The following is a 13,096-nucleotide window of genomic DNA, read 5'->3' as shown; positions in this document are numbered from 1 at the left end:
GCCCCAGCCTCTGAGTCCAGGCCTCCAGCCTCTGAGTCCAGGGGCCCCAGGCCCTGAGTCCAGGGGCCCCAGGCCCTGAGTCCAGGCTCTGAGTCCAGGGGCCCCAGGCTCTGAGTCCAGGGGCCCCAGGCGTCTACAACTGGAGACTGTTGATGAACACCGTCTGCAGCTCCTCGATGTCGTCCGTGGTTTCTATGGGGACGGCCGCCGTGCCGGGGGCCCAGTGGCAGCCCTCGTAGAAGCCCTCGGGGCCCCCTGCCGCGGCCCCGCCCTCCAGGTAGGGGCTGAGGCGGTGCGGGGAGAGCCGGCCCGGGCTGAGGGCCCCCGGCTGGAGGCCGTGGTGCTGGGGGCGGGGGCTGGGGGCGGGGCTGTGGGCGGGGCTGTGGGCGGGGCTGGGGGCGGGGCTGTGGGGCGTGAGGCAGGTCTGCAGGCAGCTGCTCCGCCTCACAACGTGGTGCAGGTCCAGGCGGGCGATCAGCGGCTTCCCGATGTCCACGCTGCGGGTCCAGTGGACGGGCTCCTCGCCCATAGAGGAGAAGGTCCCCTGGACGACCACGGTGAACACCAGCGCCTCCTGCAGGAGAGCCCAGGGAGAGCCATCAGGTCAACACGTCTACACAACTACACAACACGTTGCAAGATGCTTCTCTGTTCAGCTTGGAGATTCCATCTCGTCGGTAGCTCCCCTCACCTGCGGGGTCCCTCAAGGCTCTATACTGGGTCCCATTCTATTCTTGCTGTACGTTTTACCCCTAGGGGAAATCATGATCAAACATAATATCTCTTTCCACTGCTTTGCAGACGATGTCCAGCTGTATCTCCCCCTAAAGGTTGATGGGCAGGCTGCACTCCTTCCATTGCTTGACTGTCTGGCTGACATCAAGGCATGGTTGGGTGCAAACTTCCTCAACCTCAATGAGAGCAAGACTGAGGCCATTGTTTTTGGCAAAATCTCTCCGGCCTTCTACACCGATGCCCTGGGCCCTCTCGCCCCTAACATCAGGCCTTCTGTTAGAAATCTGGGTGTGATTTTTGACAGTGCCTTTAAGTTTCAGCAGCAGGTCAGCGCTGTGGTTAGAAAAAGCTTTTTCCACCTGAGAACCCTAGCCAAGGTAAAAGCCTACCTGCCCCAGAGAGACCTAGAGAGAGTCATCCACGCCTTCATAACATCACAACTGGACTACTGCAATGCTCTATACACCGGCATTGATCTTTCACAACTCCGCCGCCTGCAGTTAGTTCAAAACTCAGCCGCCCGACTCCTCACCTGTACAAAAAAGCGTGATCACATCACCCCGGTCCTCGCATCGCTTCACTGGCTCCCCATCCGCTACCGCATTGACTTCAAACTTCTTTTGACTGTCTACAAATCCCTCCATGGTCTGGCCCCCACCTACCTCTCTGACATTCTCCACCACCACATCCCTTCTAGAGCACTACGGTCAGCGGACCAACTTTTGTTGGAGGTGCCCAGGACCAGGCAAAAAACCAGGGGGGACAGAGCCTTTGCTGTGGCGGCTCCCAGACTCTGGAACTGCCTCCCCCTACACATCCGGGCAGCCCAGTCGCTAAATGATTTTAAATCTCAGTTAAAGACCCACCTTTTTTCACTGGCCTTCGATTAGTGTTTCCTTTTTACAAGTGCCAGCAAATAGTGTCCCCTAGTTACCTTTTAAATTCTCTTCTATTTTATCTTATTTTAACTCCTAGAGTCATTGTCTTTTAACCCTTCCTTTTCTTTTATTTTCTTGCGTTTTTTTTTGCCTTAGGTCTTTTTTCAATGTGTATCTGCACTTTCTGTGAAGCACTTTGGTTGCGGCTCAGCCGCATGTAAACTGTGCTATACAAATAAATTTGACTTGACGTCTACACAACACGTCTACACAACTACACATCTACACAACACGTCTACACAACTACACAACACATCACGTCTACACATCTACACAACACGTCTACACAACACGGCATATCTACGAGACATTGATCGCCTTTTTTTAATTTTTACATTTTATATTTATTCAATATCTATTTACATTTATGAGAATATTGAAAAAAAATCTTTACACCAAAACGCAATTCTTTGCGGTGTAACTTTGATCTGATAAAATAAGCCGAACAGATTAGCCTCCGGTCTGAGATTTAATCAGACAGACAGACAGACAGACAGACAGACAGACAGACAGACAGACAGACAGAGGTCACCAGCAGGGGGCAGCAGAGCGGCTGGGAGGAGGAAGGTGAGGTTAGGGAGAGAGGAAGGGTTAGTCTCTAGACCTATTGTCTCCAGAGCGGGGTCCCTGGCCCCTGGCCCCTGGTTCAGGACCCTGTTTAGGGTCCCCTGAGATGCACACGGGGTTGTGGGAGATGGTTCACGGTCCATGGATATCTGACGGTACGTTGGGATGTTCAGCTGGGGACTAGTGAGCCAACGGGGGGTCAGTGGATGGACCAGTGACCCAGGTCCACCCAGACCCCCGTGGACCAGACCCCTCCCTGCCGCCTGCTTCACCTTCAGCTTCTGCAGGCCGCTGATGCGGGTGTAGAGGCTGTGCTGGGGGAGGCTGTGGGCCAGCAGGTAGACCCCCGTGTCCTCTGGGGTCTCCCGGTTCATCTCCTTGGGGTCCACGTCCAGCTCCTGGGGGGCGGGGGGGGCATTTCCTCAATGACATTTCCAACTGCCAATCAGTAAGCTAGCATTTGGCAGAGTAGGTCTCATCATCCCCCGGTGGTGACCTTCAGAAGGGCTGACCCCCCGTCAGCGAGGACCCCCCCCTGAGAGAGACGGCTGCTCTGGACCCCACGACGTTGCATTGACCCAGTGTTTGTGTCAGCCTCTGTGTTGGGATGGACAGTAATAAACAATAGAGGCTCCCCTGACCGGATGGTAGGTGTACAGCCATCGACGGCCAGGGGCCAGACGCTAACGTCATTAAGAAACTTGGATCTAATAGTGCGTTCGCTCTGTTCTTCAGGTGTAGTAGTGTGTTTGTTGTTCAGGTGTAATAGTGTGTTTGTTGTTCAGGTGTAATAGTGTGTTTGTTGTTCAGGTGTAATAGTGTGTTTGTTGTTCAGGTGTAATAGTGTGTTTGTTGTTCAGGTGTAATAGTGTGTTTGTTGTTCAGGTGTAATAGTGTGTTTGTTGTTCAGGTGTAATAGTGTGTTTGTTGTTCAGGTGTAATAGTGTGTTTGTTCTTCAGGTGTAATAGTGTGTTTGTTGTTCAGGTGTAGTTGTGTGTTTGTTGTTCAGGTGTAGTTGTGTGTTTGTTGTTCAGGTGTAATAGTGTGTTTGTTCTTCAGGTGTAATAGTGTGTTTGTTGTTCAGGTGTAGTTGTGTGTTTGTTGTTCAGGTGTAGTTGTGTGTCCCCCCGCTGCCCTCTGACCCCGGCGGACCTGAGAGAAGTCTGTGACGTGGGCCTGGCAGGAGGTCATGTCCTCAGGCTTCTTCACGATGTGGGTGTAGATCACCAGCACGTTGGAGAACTCCGCAGCGAAGCCCAGCTTGATCCGCGCCCCACAGTCGAAGTCCAGCAGCATGCTCTCCGGGAGCTCTGATAGGACGAGACGAGAGGAGGATCATCAACCTGGTGGGTCATCTCATCCAATCACACACACACAACCCTCTCATCCAATCACACACACACAACCCTCTCATCCAATCACACAACCCTTTTGGGGTTTTGGACCACAGTATTTGGTAGTAGTAGTGTCATCATGTGACCATACAGGGTACTCCAGCAGACCCCGGGTCCGTCCAGGCTCTTACCGTGAGCTTTGGCCCACTGCCGGTTGTGAGCCAGAGCGAGGTCCACGCCGGGAGCAGGCAGCACAGGGTCGGTCAGAGCTCTCCTCTCTGATAGGCTGCTGCGGATCTCCAGCGCCTGCTTCCCTTTGGTGGGGTCGAACTGACCCATGTCTGAAGACCACAGCGCAATACTCAGGATCACGTTCATGTTCACAGAGACAGAGAGAGACTCCCCCCACAGCGACACACAGGACCCAAGCGGTCCAACGTACCCTCGGCCACTTTGTCCAGCACCACCGTGATCTTCTCGTCATCCAGGAGACGCCTCTTCAGGAACTTAACGAACACGCCATTGGTCAACCCGCTGGAGCTGAGCTCAAAGGCCTCAGCGTCCTGACACCTGAGGACAGACACACAGACACCTGAGGACAGACACACAGACACACAGACACCTGAGACAGACACACAGACACCTGAGACAGACACACAGACACACAGACACCTGAGACAGACACACAGACACACAGACACCTGAGACAGACACACAGACACCTGAGACAGACACACAGACACACAGACACACAGACAGCTGAGACAGACACACAGACACCTGAGACAGACACACAGACAGCTGAGACAGACACACAGACACACAGACAGACACCTGAGACAGACACACAGACACACAGACACCTGAGACAGACACACAGACAGCTGAGACAGACACACAGACACCTGAGACAGACACACAGACACCTGAGGACAGACACACAGACAGCTGAGACAGACACACAGATACACAGACACCTGAGACAGACACACAGACACCTGAGACAGACACACAGACACAGACACCTGAGACAGACACACAGACACACAGACACCTGAGACAGACACACAGACAGCTGAGACAGACACACAGACACACAGACAGCTGAGACAGACACACAGACACCTGAGACAGACACACAGACACCTGTGACAGACACACAGACACCTGAGACAGACACACAGACACCTGTGACAGACACACAGACACCTGAGACAGACACACAGACACACAGACAGCATCCTGACACCTGAGACAGACACACAGACACACAGACAGCTGAGACAGACACACAGACACACAGACACACACATCCTAACAGCTGGTACAGACACACACATCCTAACAGCTGGTACAGACACACATCCTAACAGCTGGTACAGACACACACATCCTAACAGCTGGTACAGACACACATCCTAACAGCTGGTACAGACACACACATCCTAACAGCTGGTACAGACACACATCCTAACAGCTGGTACAGACACACACATCCTAACAGCTGGTACAGACACACAGAAGCTGTACTGGTGTTCTCGTTGGCGTGGGGACAGGGAGCCGTATAGACTCACGTGGCGTAGCCGAAGACGATGTTAGCCGTGACCCTGAGCAGGATGTTTGGAGTGGGGTCGTCGTGAATATTCCTAAACATAAGAAATAAAGAACAACCAGTTAGTTTATCTCACTACCTCCTCCATCACCGCTCCTCTGCTGTACTTTATATTGTATCTTATACGGCCCACTGTTAGGGGTAGAGCTGGAGTACCAGGGGGTAGGGCTGGAGTACCAGGGGTTAGTACCAGGGGTTAGAGCTGGAGTACCAGGGGTTAGAGCTGGAGTACCAGGGGTTAGGGCTGGAGTACCAGGGGTTAGAGCTGGAGTACCAGGGGTTAGTACCAGGGGTTAGAGCTGGAGTACCAGGGGTTAGGGCTGGAGTACCAGGGGTTAGAGCTGGAGTACCAGGGGTTAGGGTTGGAGTACCAGGGGTTAGTACCAGGGGTTAGGGCTGGAGTACCAGGGGTTAGGGTTGGAGTACCAGGGGTTAGAGCTGGAGTACCAGGGGTTAGTACCAGGGGTTAGGGTTGGAGTACCAGGGGTTAGTACCAGGGGTTAGGGTTGGAGTACCAGGGGTTAGGGCTGGAGTACCAGGGGTTAGGGTTGGAGTACCAGGGGTTAGAGCTGGAGTACCAGGGGTTAGTACCAGGGGTTAGAGCTGGAGTACCAGGGGTTAGTACCAGGGGTTAGAGCTGGAGTACCAGGGGTTAGGGCTGGAGTACCAGGGGTTAGTGTTGGAGTACCAGGGGTTAGTACCAGGGGGTAGAGCTGGACGGACCTTTTCCTGCACATGTCCAGCAGGAAGACGTTGAGGCCGGTCTGCTTGGCCTGCATGAGCTGCAGGACGCTCTGCACACACAGGCAGTGGGCCGAGCGGTACGGGCTGGGCGCGTCCACCGGCACCATGAAGCTGTTGCCGTAGTTCTCGTAGCCGTGGCCCGCGTAGTACAGCAGCCCTGCAGACCAGAGGAGAACCAGCTCCTCATACCAGTAACCAGCGGCTATCAGAGGAGAACCAGCTCCTCATACCAGTAACCAGCGGCTATCAGAGGAGAACCAGCTCCTCATACCAGTAACCAGCGGCTATCAGAGGAGAACCAGCTCCTCATACCAGTAACCAGCGACTATCAGAGGAGAACCAGCTCCTCATACCAGTAACCAGCGACTATTGAGTCCTTTGGAGTCATTAGCCTGGAGTTCTTAAGAGTCCTTTAGAGACTTCTTACAGAAATGGTACCATGGGCATCTTGCTGAAGGATGCTTCCAGGTAGACTGATGCATCGGGGTTTGAACCCAGAACCTTTAGGCTGGGAGTCCACCACCCTGACCGGTTTAACGTCCATACGTCCGTCCATACCATAGACGCCCTTGTGGAGCAGCAGCAGGAACTCGTCCACGGCGTTCCTCATCTCGGCCTCCGTCAGGTCCAGCAGGGACACCACCTTGAAGTCCAGCTGCCGCAGCAGGTTGGTGAGGGCGTAGACGTCCACCAGGGGCGCTTTGAGGGGGGGGTGGTTCACGTACGACAGGTTCCCCATCAGGAGGGCCACCTTGTCTGTGGCTGGGGGGGGGGGGGGCACAGGGGCGTGGCCTCAGTCAGTACCATCAAGCCCCCCCCCCCCCCCACCCGGTCATCAGGTCTCTCTCAGCGTAGCCCCGCCCCCAACTCACATTCAGGATGGGTTTGGAAGAAGAACGTTAAGTCCTGTCCTGTCGGCGCCTAGCTCACTGCTAAGTGTCCTCTGCTGTCCTCTCAACGTCTAGTCCTTCACCATCGTGTCCTTCGCCCTCTAGAGGGCTCAGGGTTGGGGGGGGGGCTTAATGTCACCCGTGAAGCCCTTTGAGACTAACTGTGATTCAGGGCTTTACAAATAAAAGGGACGTATTGTGATGTCTTGTGATGACATCACACTTGTGATGTCAGAAGAGGCCGATTTTCAAAACGGCTCGTAACAGCTAATCACAGTCACACCTGCTGGTATAATAGGTCACCTTTAACTTTCAAGTCTTTCATGTCAGGTCCCATTGAGTGTGGACAAACACACGCTTCATACTAGGTTACAGGACACTTACCGTACAGTTCCTCTGGGGCGCTGTTCAAGAGGAAGTCGTTGGCACCTGAGGGGAGAACCACAGACAGCATTGGTGGTCAGGTCAGTGTCCTCGAGGGGAACATGCTCCAATGACCAGAATCACAATCCACTTACTCGCTCCAAGGCCGTAGAAGTCCTCTGGGGAACCAGAGACAAGCAGAATTCAACATCAGGTTATTATAGCCACCACCATTTCAGTTTCAACCAATACTTGAAAACCGGCGTTTGATTGTCTTGTGAGTGCGTAGAGCCGACCCAGACTCAATGACAAGGTGCAGTAGGTAAGATTCAAGAGCCTTCTTCTGAGTCTGTTAGCGTTTAGTGAGAGGAATGCACCTGACACTGTATGACATCATTTAGATTACTGACCAATCGTGGCTCATCTCTGACCAATCGACCCGATGGGGAATCCATCTTGCCTGTCAATCACAGGTGCATGAATGACAGGTGTAGGAAACGTGTCTCCATGGTGAGGAGGGAGGGAGGGTATATTTGGGTTGCTTATCATCTAAATTGTGGTAATCTTAACTACAGCAGCCTCAGGTAACAATTCACACAATTATTGACAACGTCAACCAATCAGAACTACGACTCAATCAATCGGAGGAAAGAAATTAACCCAAGCATGCAGATATTAAGACACATCTTAGGCTGACATCTCTTCACAAAGACATCCACCATCACCCACCTAGAGAGGATCTACAGCTGAAGGTAGTGTAGATGTTAGCCCAGAGGATCTACAGCTAAAGGTAGTGTAGATGTTAGCCCAGAGGATCTACAGCTGAAGGTAGTGTAGATGTTAGCCCAGAGGATCTACAGCTGAAGGTAGTGTAGATGTTAGCCCAGAGGATCTACAGCTGAAGGTAGTGTAGATGTTAGCCCAGAGGATCTACAGCTATAGCTAGTGTAGATGTTAGCCCAGAGGAGCTACAGCTGAAGGTAGTGTAGATGTTAGCCCAGAGGATCTACAGCTATAGCTAGTGTAGATGTTAGCCCAGAGGATCTTCAGCTATAGCTAGTGTAGATGTTAGCCCAGAGGATCTACAGCTATAGCTAGTGTAGATGTTAGCCCAGAGGATCTTCAGCTATAGCTAGTGTAGATGTTAGCCCATTTCGTCATGTTTCCTCATGCAGCTCTAGGTGTAATTTAGCCAAGTCTGAAACAATGGAACCCGTTTCTCTCCACCATTACTACGTTTGCATGCCGGATGATTTAGGAAATGCCATCAGATCCCAACGTCGGGGCTGTGAACTCTACCTTCACAGCTCTCCGTCGCCCCTGAACTCTGCACAGATATCCGGGGCCCTTACAGTTCAAGAACAAAGATCGTTAACTGAGCCGCAGAAATCACCTCACAACACATCGGGCCTGGCTAGGTGATATCACAGAGAGAGAGAGAGACCGTCTGATGACACTGGGCCTAGCGAGGTGATACCAGAGAGACCGTCTGATCACACTGGGCCTAGCGAGGTGATACCAGAGAGACTGTCTGATCACACTGGGCCTAGCGAGGTGATACCAGAGAGACCGTCTGATCACACTGGGCCTAGCGAGGTGATACCAGAGAGACCGTCTGATGACACTGGGCCTAGCGAGGTGATATCAGAGAGACCGTCTGATGACACTGGGCCTAGCGAGGTGATATCAGAGAGACCGTCTGATGACACTGGGCCTAGCGAGGTGATACCAGAGAGACCGTCTGATGACACTGGGCCTAGCGAGGTGATACCAGAGAGAGAGACCGTCTGATGACACTGGGCCTAGCGAGGTGATATCAGAGAGACCTTCTGATGACACTGGGCCTAGCGAGGTGATACCAGAGAGACCGTCTGATGACACTGGGCCTAGCGAGGTGATACCAGAGAGACCGTCTGATCACACTGGGCCTAGCGAGGTGATACCAGAGAGACCGTTTGATGACACTGGGCCTAGAGAGGTGATATCAGAGACACCGTCTGATCACACTGGGCCTAGCGAGGTGATACCAGAGAGACCGTCTGATGACACTGGGCCTAGCGAGGTGATATCACAGAGAGAGACCGTCTGATGACACTGGGCCTAGCGAGGTGATACCAGAGAGACCGTCTGATGACACTGGGCCTAGCGAGGTGATACCAGAGAGACCGTCTGATCACACTGGGCCTAGCGAGGTGATACCAGAGAGGGACTCGTACCCAGGACCACGTCCACCTCATTGGTCCAGCAGCACTCGCTGCTGCTGCTGACCTCACAGCGGTACCGTCCCCGGTGGGCGGCCTGGACCCCAGGGACCTGAGGGGGCAGAAGAGGAGGCTTCAGTCACACCTGGTGGGGCCTCTGGCTCCATGTTGACAGGGCTATTATTTATGCTTTTATTTAGTTTGATTACAAAATTAACTTTATTTAGGGACTTTATTGAAGGACACCCAATGAGATGAACCGTCTCGTTTTCAAAAACCTCAAAACCCAATAAACTGAATCCAGTTACAGACCTAGCCACCTCTGACCTCGTGAACCATAACACTATACTATACTATACACTATACTAACACTATACTACACACTATACTATACTAACACTATACATAACACTATACTATACTACACACTATACTAACACTATACATAACACTATACTATACTACACTATACATAACACTATACTATACTAACACTATACATAACACTATACTATACTAACACTATACATAACACTATACTATACTACACTATACTACACTATACATATACACTATACATAACTAACGTTACACGACCCAAACCAATACATTCAGGAAAGAGGATCTGAACGCCCAAGCGTCGACCGTCACACCTCACACGTGACATCCCAGCTTCCTTTACAGTCGACTGGCCGGCGGGGATCTCTACGTTCCACCGAGCTCTCCGGCCTTCCTCAGGAGGTACCCCCACGTCGGGAGCAGAGCCCTGACCGCAGACCCCCCCCTCAGACCTATAACCCCTCCCCTCTCCTCCAGTAGCTTGGTCTGTGTGTGACCAGCCCGGCCCTGACGGTCTCCCCTTCCTCACCGTGAGCGTCCTCTTGGAGCCGTTGGGGAGGGGGACCCCGTTGTGGTGCCACTGGTAGCGCGGTAGGGGCCGGCCCAAGGCCCCACACTCCAGCCGCAGCGTGGCCCCCAGCTCCAGCTGCTGGGGCCGGGGCTGGATCAGCACCCTCAGCCGGCCCTCCGACGCCGGGGGGCCCGCGCCTGGGGCACACGGAGGAGCGGCACTATCATCAGCACCAGCATCACCATCGTCATGACGATGACACCAAGGATGACGTCCCTCCGACCGGGCAGGGGGAGTTGAAAAGCTTTTCTCATGCTTTTGTTTGTGATGAATATGAATGAGAGCCATAAACAAGTTTACGAGAGTTAACACTAATAAACAAAAAGGTAAAAGGGGAGGAGACTAGAATGATCATCTTGAATAAATCACATTGGAATAATGCCTTGACTTTGGTACGGTTAGGCAAAGAATGGCATTCGGTTACTAACCTAAACCTGAACGAGAGGATCAAGAACACAAATAGAGGATGAAGACATGGAGAAAGGGAAGCAGACTTCACTGCCTCGGCTCAAACTGAGCACATCTGAATTTAAATTCCTTTCTTTTTGTCGGTTAAGCAGAACGTCTCCAACAGAGCAGAGCAGCAGGGGGTGGACTCACTGAGCCCCGCCCCGGGGTCCAGCACCTCCACCTGGGCCCAGCGGCTGAACTCAAACGCCTCCCCACAGTTCACCCTGCAGATGTAGAAGCCAGAGTCCTGGAGCCCCACGCCGTCCAGGACCAGCTCTGGGGAGCAGCCCTCCTGCAGCTGAGACACAAGACAATGGAGGACAATGGAGAACGGCCATTTATGTGTGTGTGTGTGTGTGTGTGTGTGTGTGTGTGTGTGTGTGTGTGTGTGTGTGTGTGTGTGTGTGTGTGTGTGTGTGTGTGTGTGTGTGTGTGTATGTGCACGTTTGTGCATTTGCATGTGTGTGTCTGTGTGTGCGTGCGCATGAGAGTGTATGTATATGTGCATGTGTGTCTTTGAACGTGTGTGTGTGTGTGTTTGCATATGGGTGCACGTGCGTGCATGCGTGCGTGCGTGCGTGTGTGTGTGTGTGGTTGCGTGCGTGCGTGTGTTTGCATATGGGTGCGCGTGTGTGTGCATGTGGCTGTGTCTTCGCATGCGTGTATTTGTCTGTCTGTCTGTCTGTCTGTCTGTGTGTCTGTGTGTGTGTGTGTGTGTGTGTGTGTGTGTGTGTGTGTGTGTGTGTGTGTGTGTGTGTGTGTGTGTGTGCACCTCCTCCTTGCTCTTGAACCACTGGTACTGGACCCCTGGGGCCGGGGCCCGGGCGTGGCAGCTGAGCCTCAGGGTGTGGCCCCGGGGGACGGAGGCGGACAGCGGCTGGATGAGCACCTGGAGGCCTGGAGACCCACAACACACAGGAACACCACGACGTCAGGGGAGGAAGGGGAGGGACTATAGGATGGAGGCGGGTCTATGTGGTCCACCTGTGGTCCATTGTTCATGTGGAGAACAATGAGTTGAATTGTATTTGTATTATTGTGTCATGCATTAGCATGCCCAGCCCACAAGACTCAACAAGACACCATTACAGACACACCAAACAACTAAAATAGATGCTAAACGGTACGAACACTGACCGTATAAACCATCCTGACGTTTCATCCAGGCTTTAGTAACAAAAGAGACCAACTTATAAACATTAAAAGTAAATGGTCCTCATTTATATAGCGCTTTTATCCAAAGCGCTTTACAGTGTTGACTCACATTCACCCATTCATGCACACACCGACGGCGGAGTCGACCACGCAGGGCGACAGCCGGCTGGTCAGGAGCAGTCAGGGTGAGGCGTCTCGCTCAGGGACACCTCCACACTCCGCTAGGAGGAGCCGGGGATCGAACCAGCGACCTTCAGGTTACCAGCCAACCCGCTGTACCTCCTGAGCTGATGCCGCCCAAAAAAGTAAACAAACGAATGGACTAGGAGGGAGGGGGTGACTCACTGGGCTGTTTGACCGACAGGAGGGCCTCCTCGTTGCCCACGGTCCTCAGGTAGTCGGTCAGGTGTCCCGCGGTGCAGCCGCGCTCCCCCAGAAGCCGCAGCAGCATGCGGCTCGGGCTGCCGTCCATCTCCAGCACCTTCAGGGAGCACAGCTCCATCTCCTCCGAGCTGGGGACACAGGGGCACTCAATCCGAGCCTACGTGACGGAAGTCGCAAACTTGTTGAGAGTCTGAAGTTTGGTCAAAGTTTTCCCACAGTTTAGTTATTTTAGCAGTGAGGCGTCTGTCCGGTGTGTGAGTCGCGGTCCATCCTACCTGATCTGGAAGCGCCTGTCGGAGGACACTACGTCCCCGAGTCTCCGCCATCCCTTCACGTTGCTCTTATCCAGCGCGTCGCATAGCCGGCTGAGGACGGGGTCCTTCAGGAGGTGCACCCTCAGGGCCCGGGACTCCAGGGACCGGGACTCCGCGGACTCGGACATGTCCGCTTTACCAGAATACATCACGGTCTGGGGCTCCTTCGCGAGGATTCAAAATGAAAGTAGTCCACCGACAACCATGTCACTTCCTGGAACAAACTCTCGGACCACGGACACGCCCACGATGCCATTGTGCAGACGGATCGGCTTGTGATTGGCTCAGGTAAAGACGGTTTGGACACGCCCACAAGGAGCGTCTCCCCCCCCCCTCCTGTCTCTCCCTCTTGCACATTTCATTTGTCCTGATGGAAGTTTGTTTGCTAAAGACGTTCTTTGGAGAGAGCCACATGATGACGTAACCCAATTACCAAGATACCACTAAGGTAAGGGATCACCTGATTCTATTATTTAATGAAAATGATTCCTCTAATTA

The 13,096-nt window shown here is 53.1% G+C and overlaps 1 protein-coding gene across 3 annotated transcripts in view; it reads right to left on the bottom strand.

Annotated features, from left to right (window-relative positions):
• malt1 (MALT paracaspase 1) overlaps positions 1–12,773 on the bottom strand; it is a 13,001-nt gene extending 228 nt beyond the window's left edge. The window contains exons 1-17 of one of the 3 annotated variants that reach the window (XM_084467879.1): positions 12,560–12,773; positions 12,246–12,412; positions 11,518–11,642; positions 10,896–11,043; positions 10,254–10,432; positions 9,401–9,497; positions 8,484–8,531; positions 7,340–7,363; positions 7,206–7,250; positions 6,490–6,693; positions 5,911–6,088; positions 5,150–5,221; positions 4,018–4,145; positions 3,767–3,916; positions 3,394–3,551; positions 2,513–2,638; positions 1–574 (exon numbers count right to left, since the gene is read on the bottom strand). The exon at positions 1–574 is cut by the window's left edge and continues 228 nt beyond it. In XM_084467879.1, coding sequence (XP_084324005.1) covers positions 134–574; positions 2,513–2,638; positions 3,394–3,551; positions 3,767–3,916; positions 4,018–4,145; positions 5,150–5,221; positions 5,911–6,088; positions 6,490–6,693; positions 7,206–7,250; positions 7,340–7,363; positions 8,484–8,531; positions 9,401–9,497; positions 10,254–10,432; positions 10,896–11,043; positions 11,518–11,642; positions 12,246–12,412; positions 12,560–12,747 — 2,478 coding nt within the window. In that variant the 5' untranslated portion in view covers positions 12,748–12,773 and the 3' untranslated portion in view covers positions 1–133. Of the gene's footprint in view, positions 575–2,512; positions 2,639–3,393; positions 3,552–3,766; positions 3,917–4,017; positions 4,146–5,149; positions 5,222–5,910; positions 6,089–6,489; positions 6,694–7,205; positions 7,251–7,339; positions 7,364–8,483; positions 8,532–9,400; positions 9,498–10,253; positions 10,433–10,895; positions 11,044–11,517; positions 11,643–12,245; positions 12,442–12,559 lie in introns of all 3 variants that reach the window. The other 2 variants (XM_084467881.1, XM_084467880.1) reach the window with 2 other exon arrangements.
• Positions 12,774–13,096: the final 323 nt, after the last annotated feature.

This window comes from Micromesistius poutassou, assembly GCF_964030765.1.
Source record: "Micromesistius poutassou genome assembly, chromosome: 5".
Taxonomy (NCBI): domain Eukaryota; kingdom Metazoa; phylum Chordata; class Actinopteri; order Gadiformes; family Gadidae; genus Micromesistius; species Micromesistius poutassou.
Note: the sequence above shows the minus strand (reverse complement) of the source record. Positions and strands in the feature narration are given on the sequence as shown.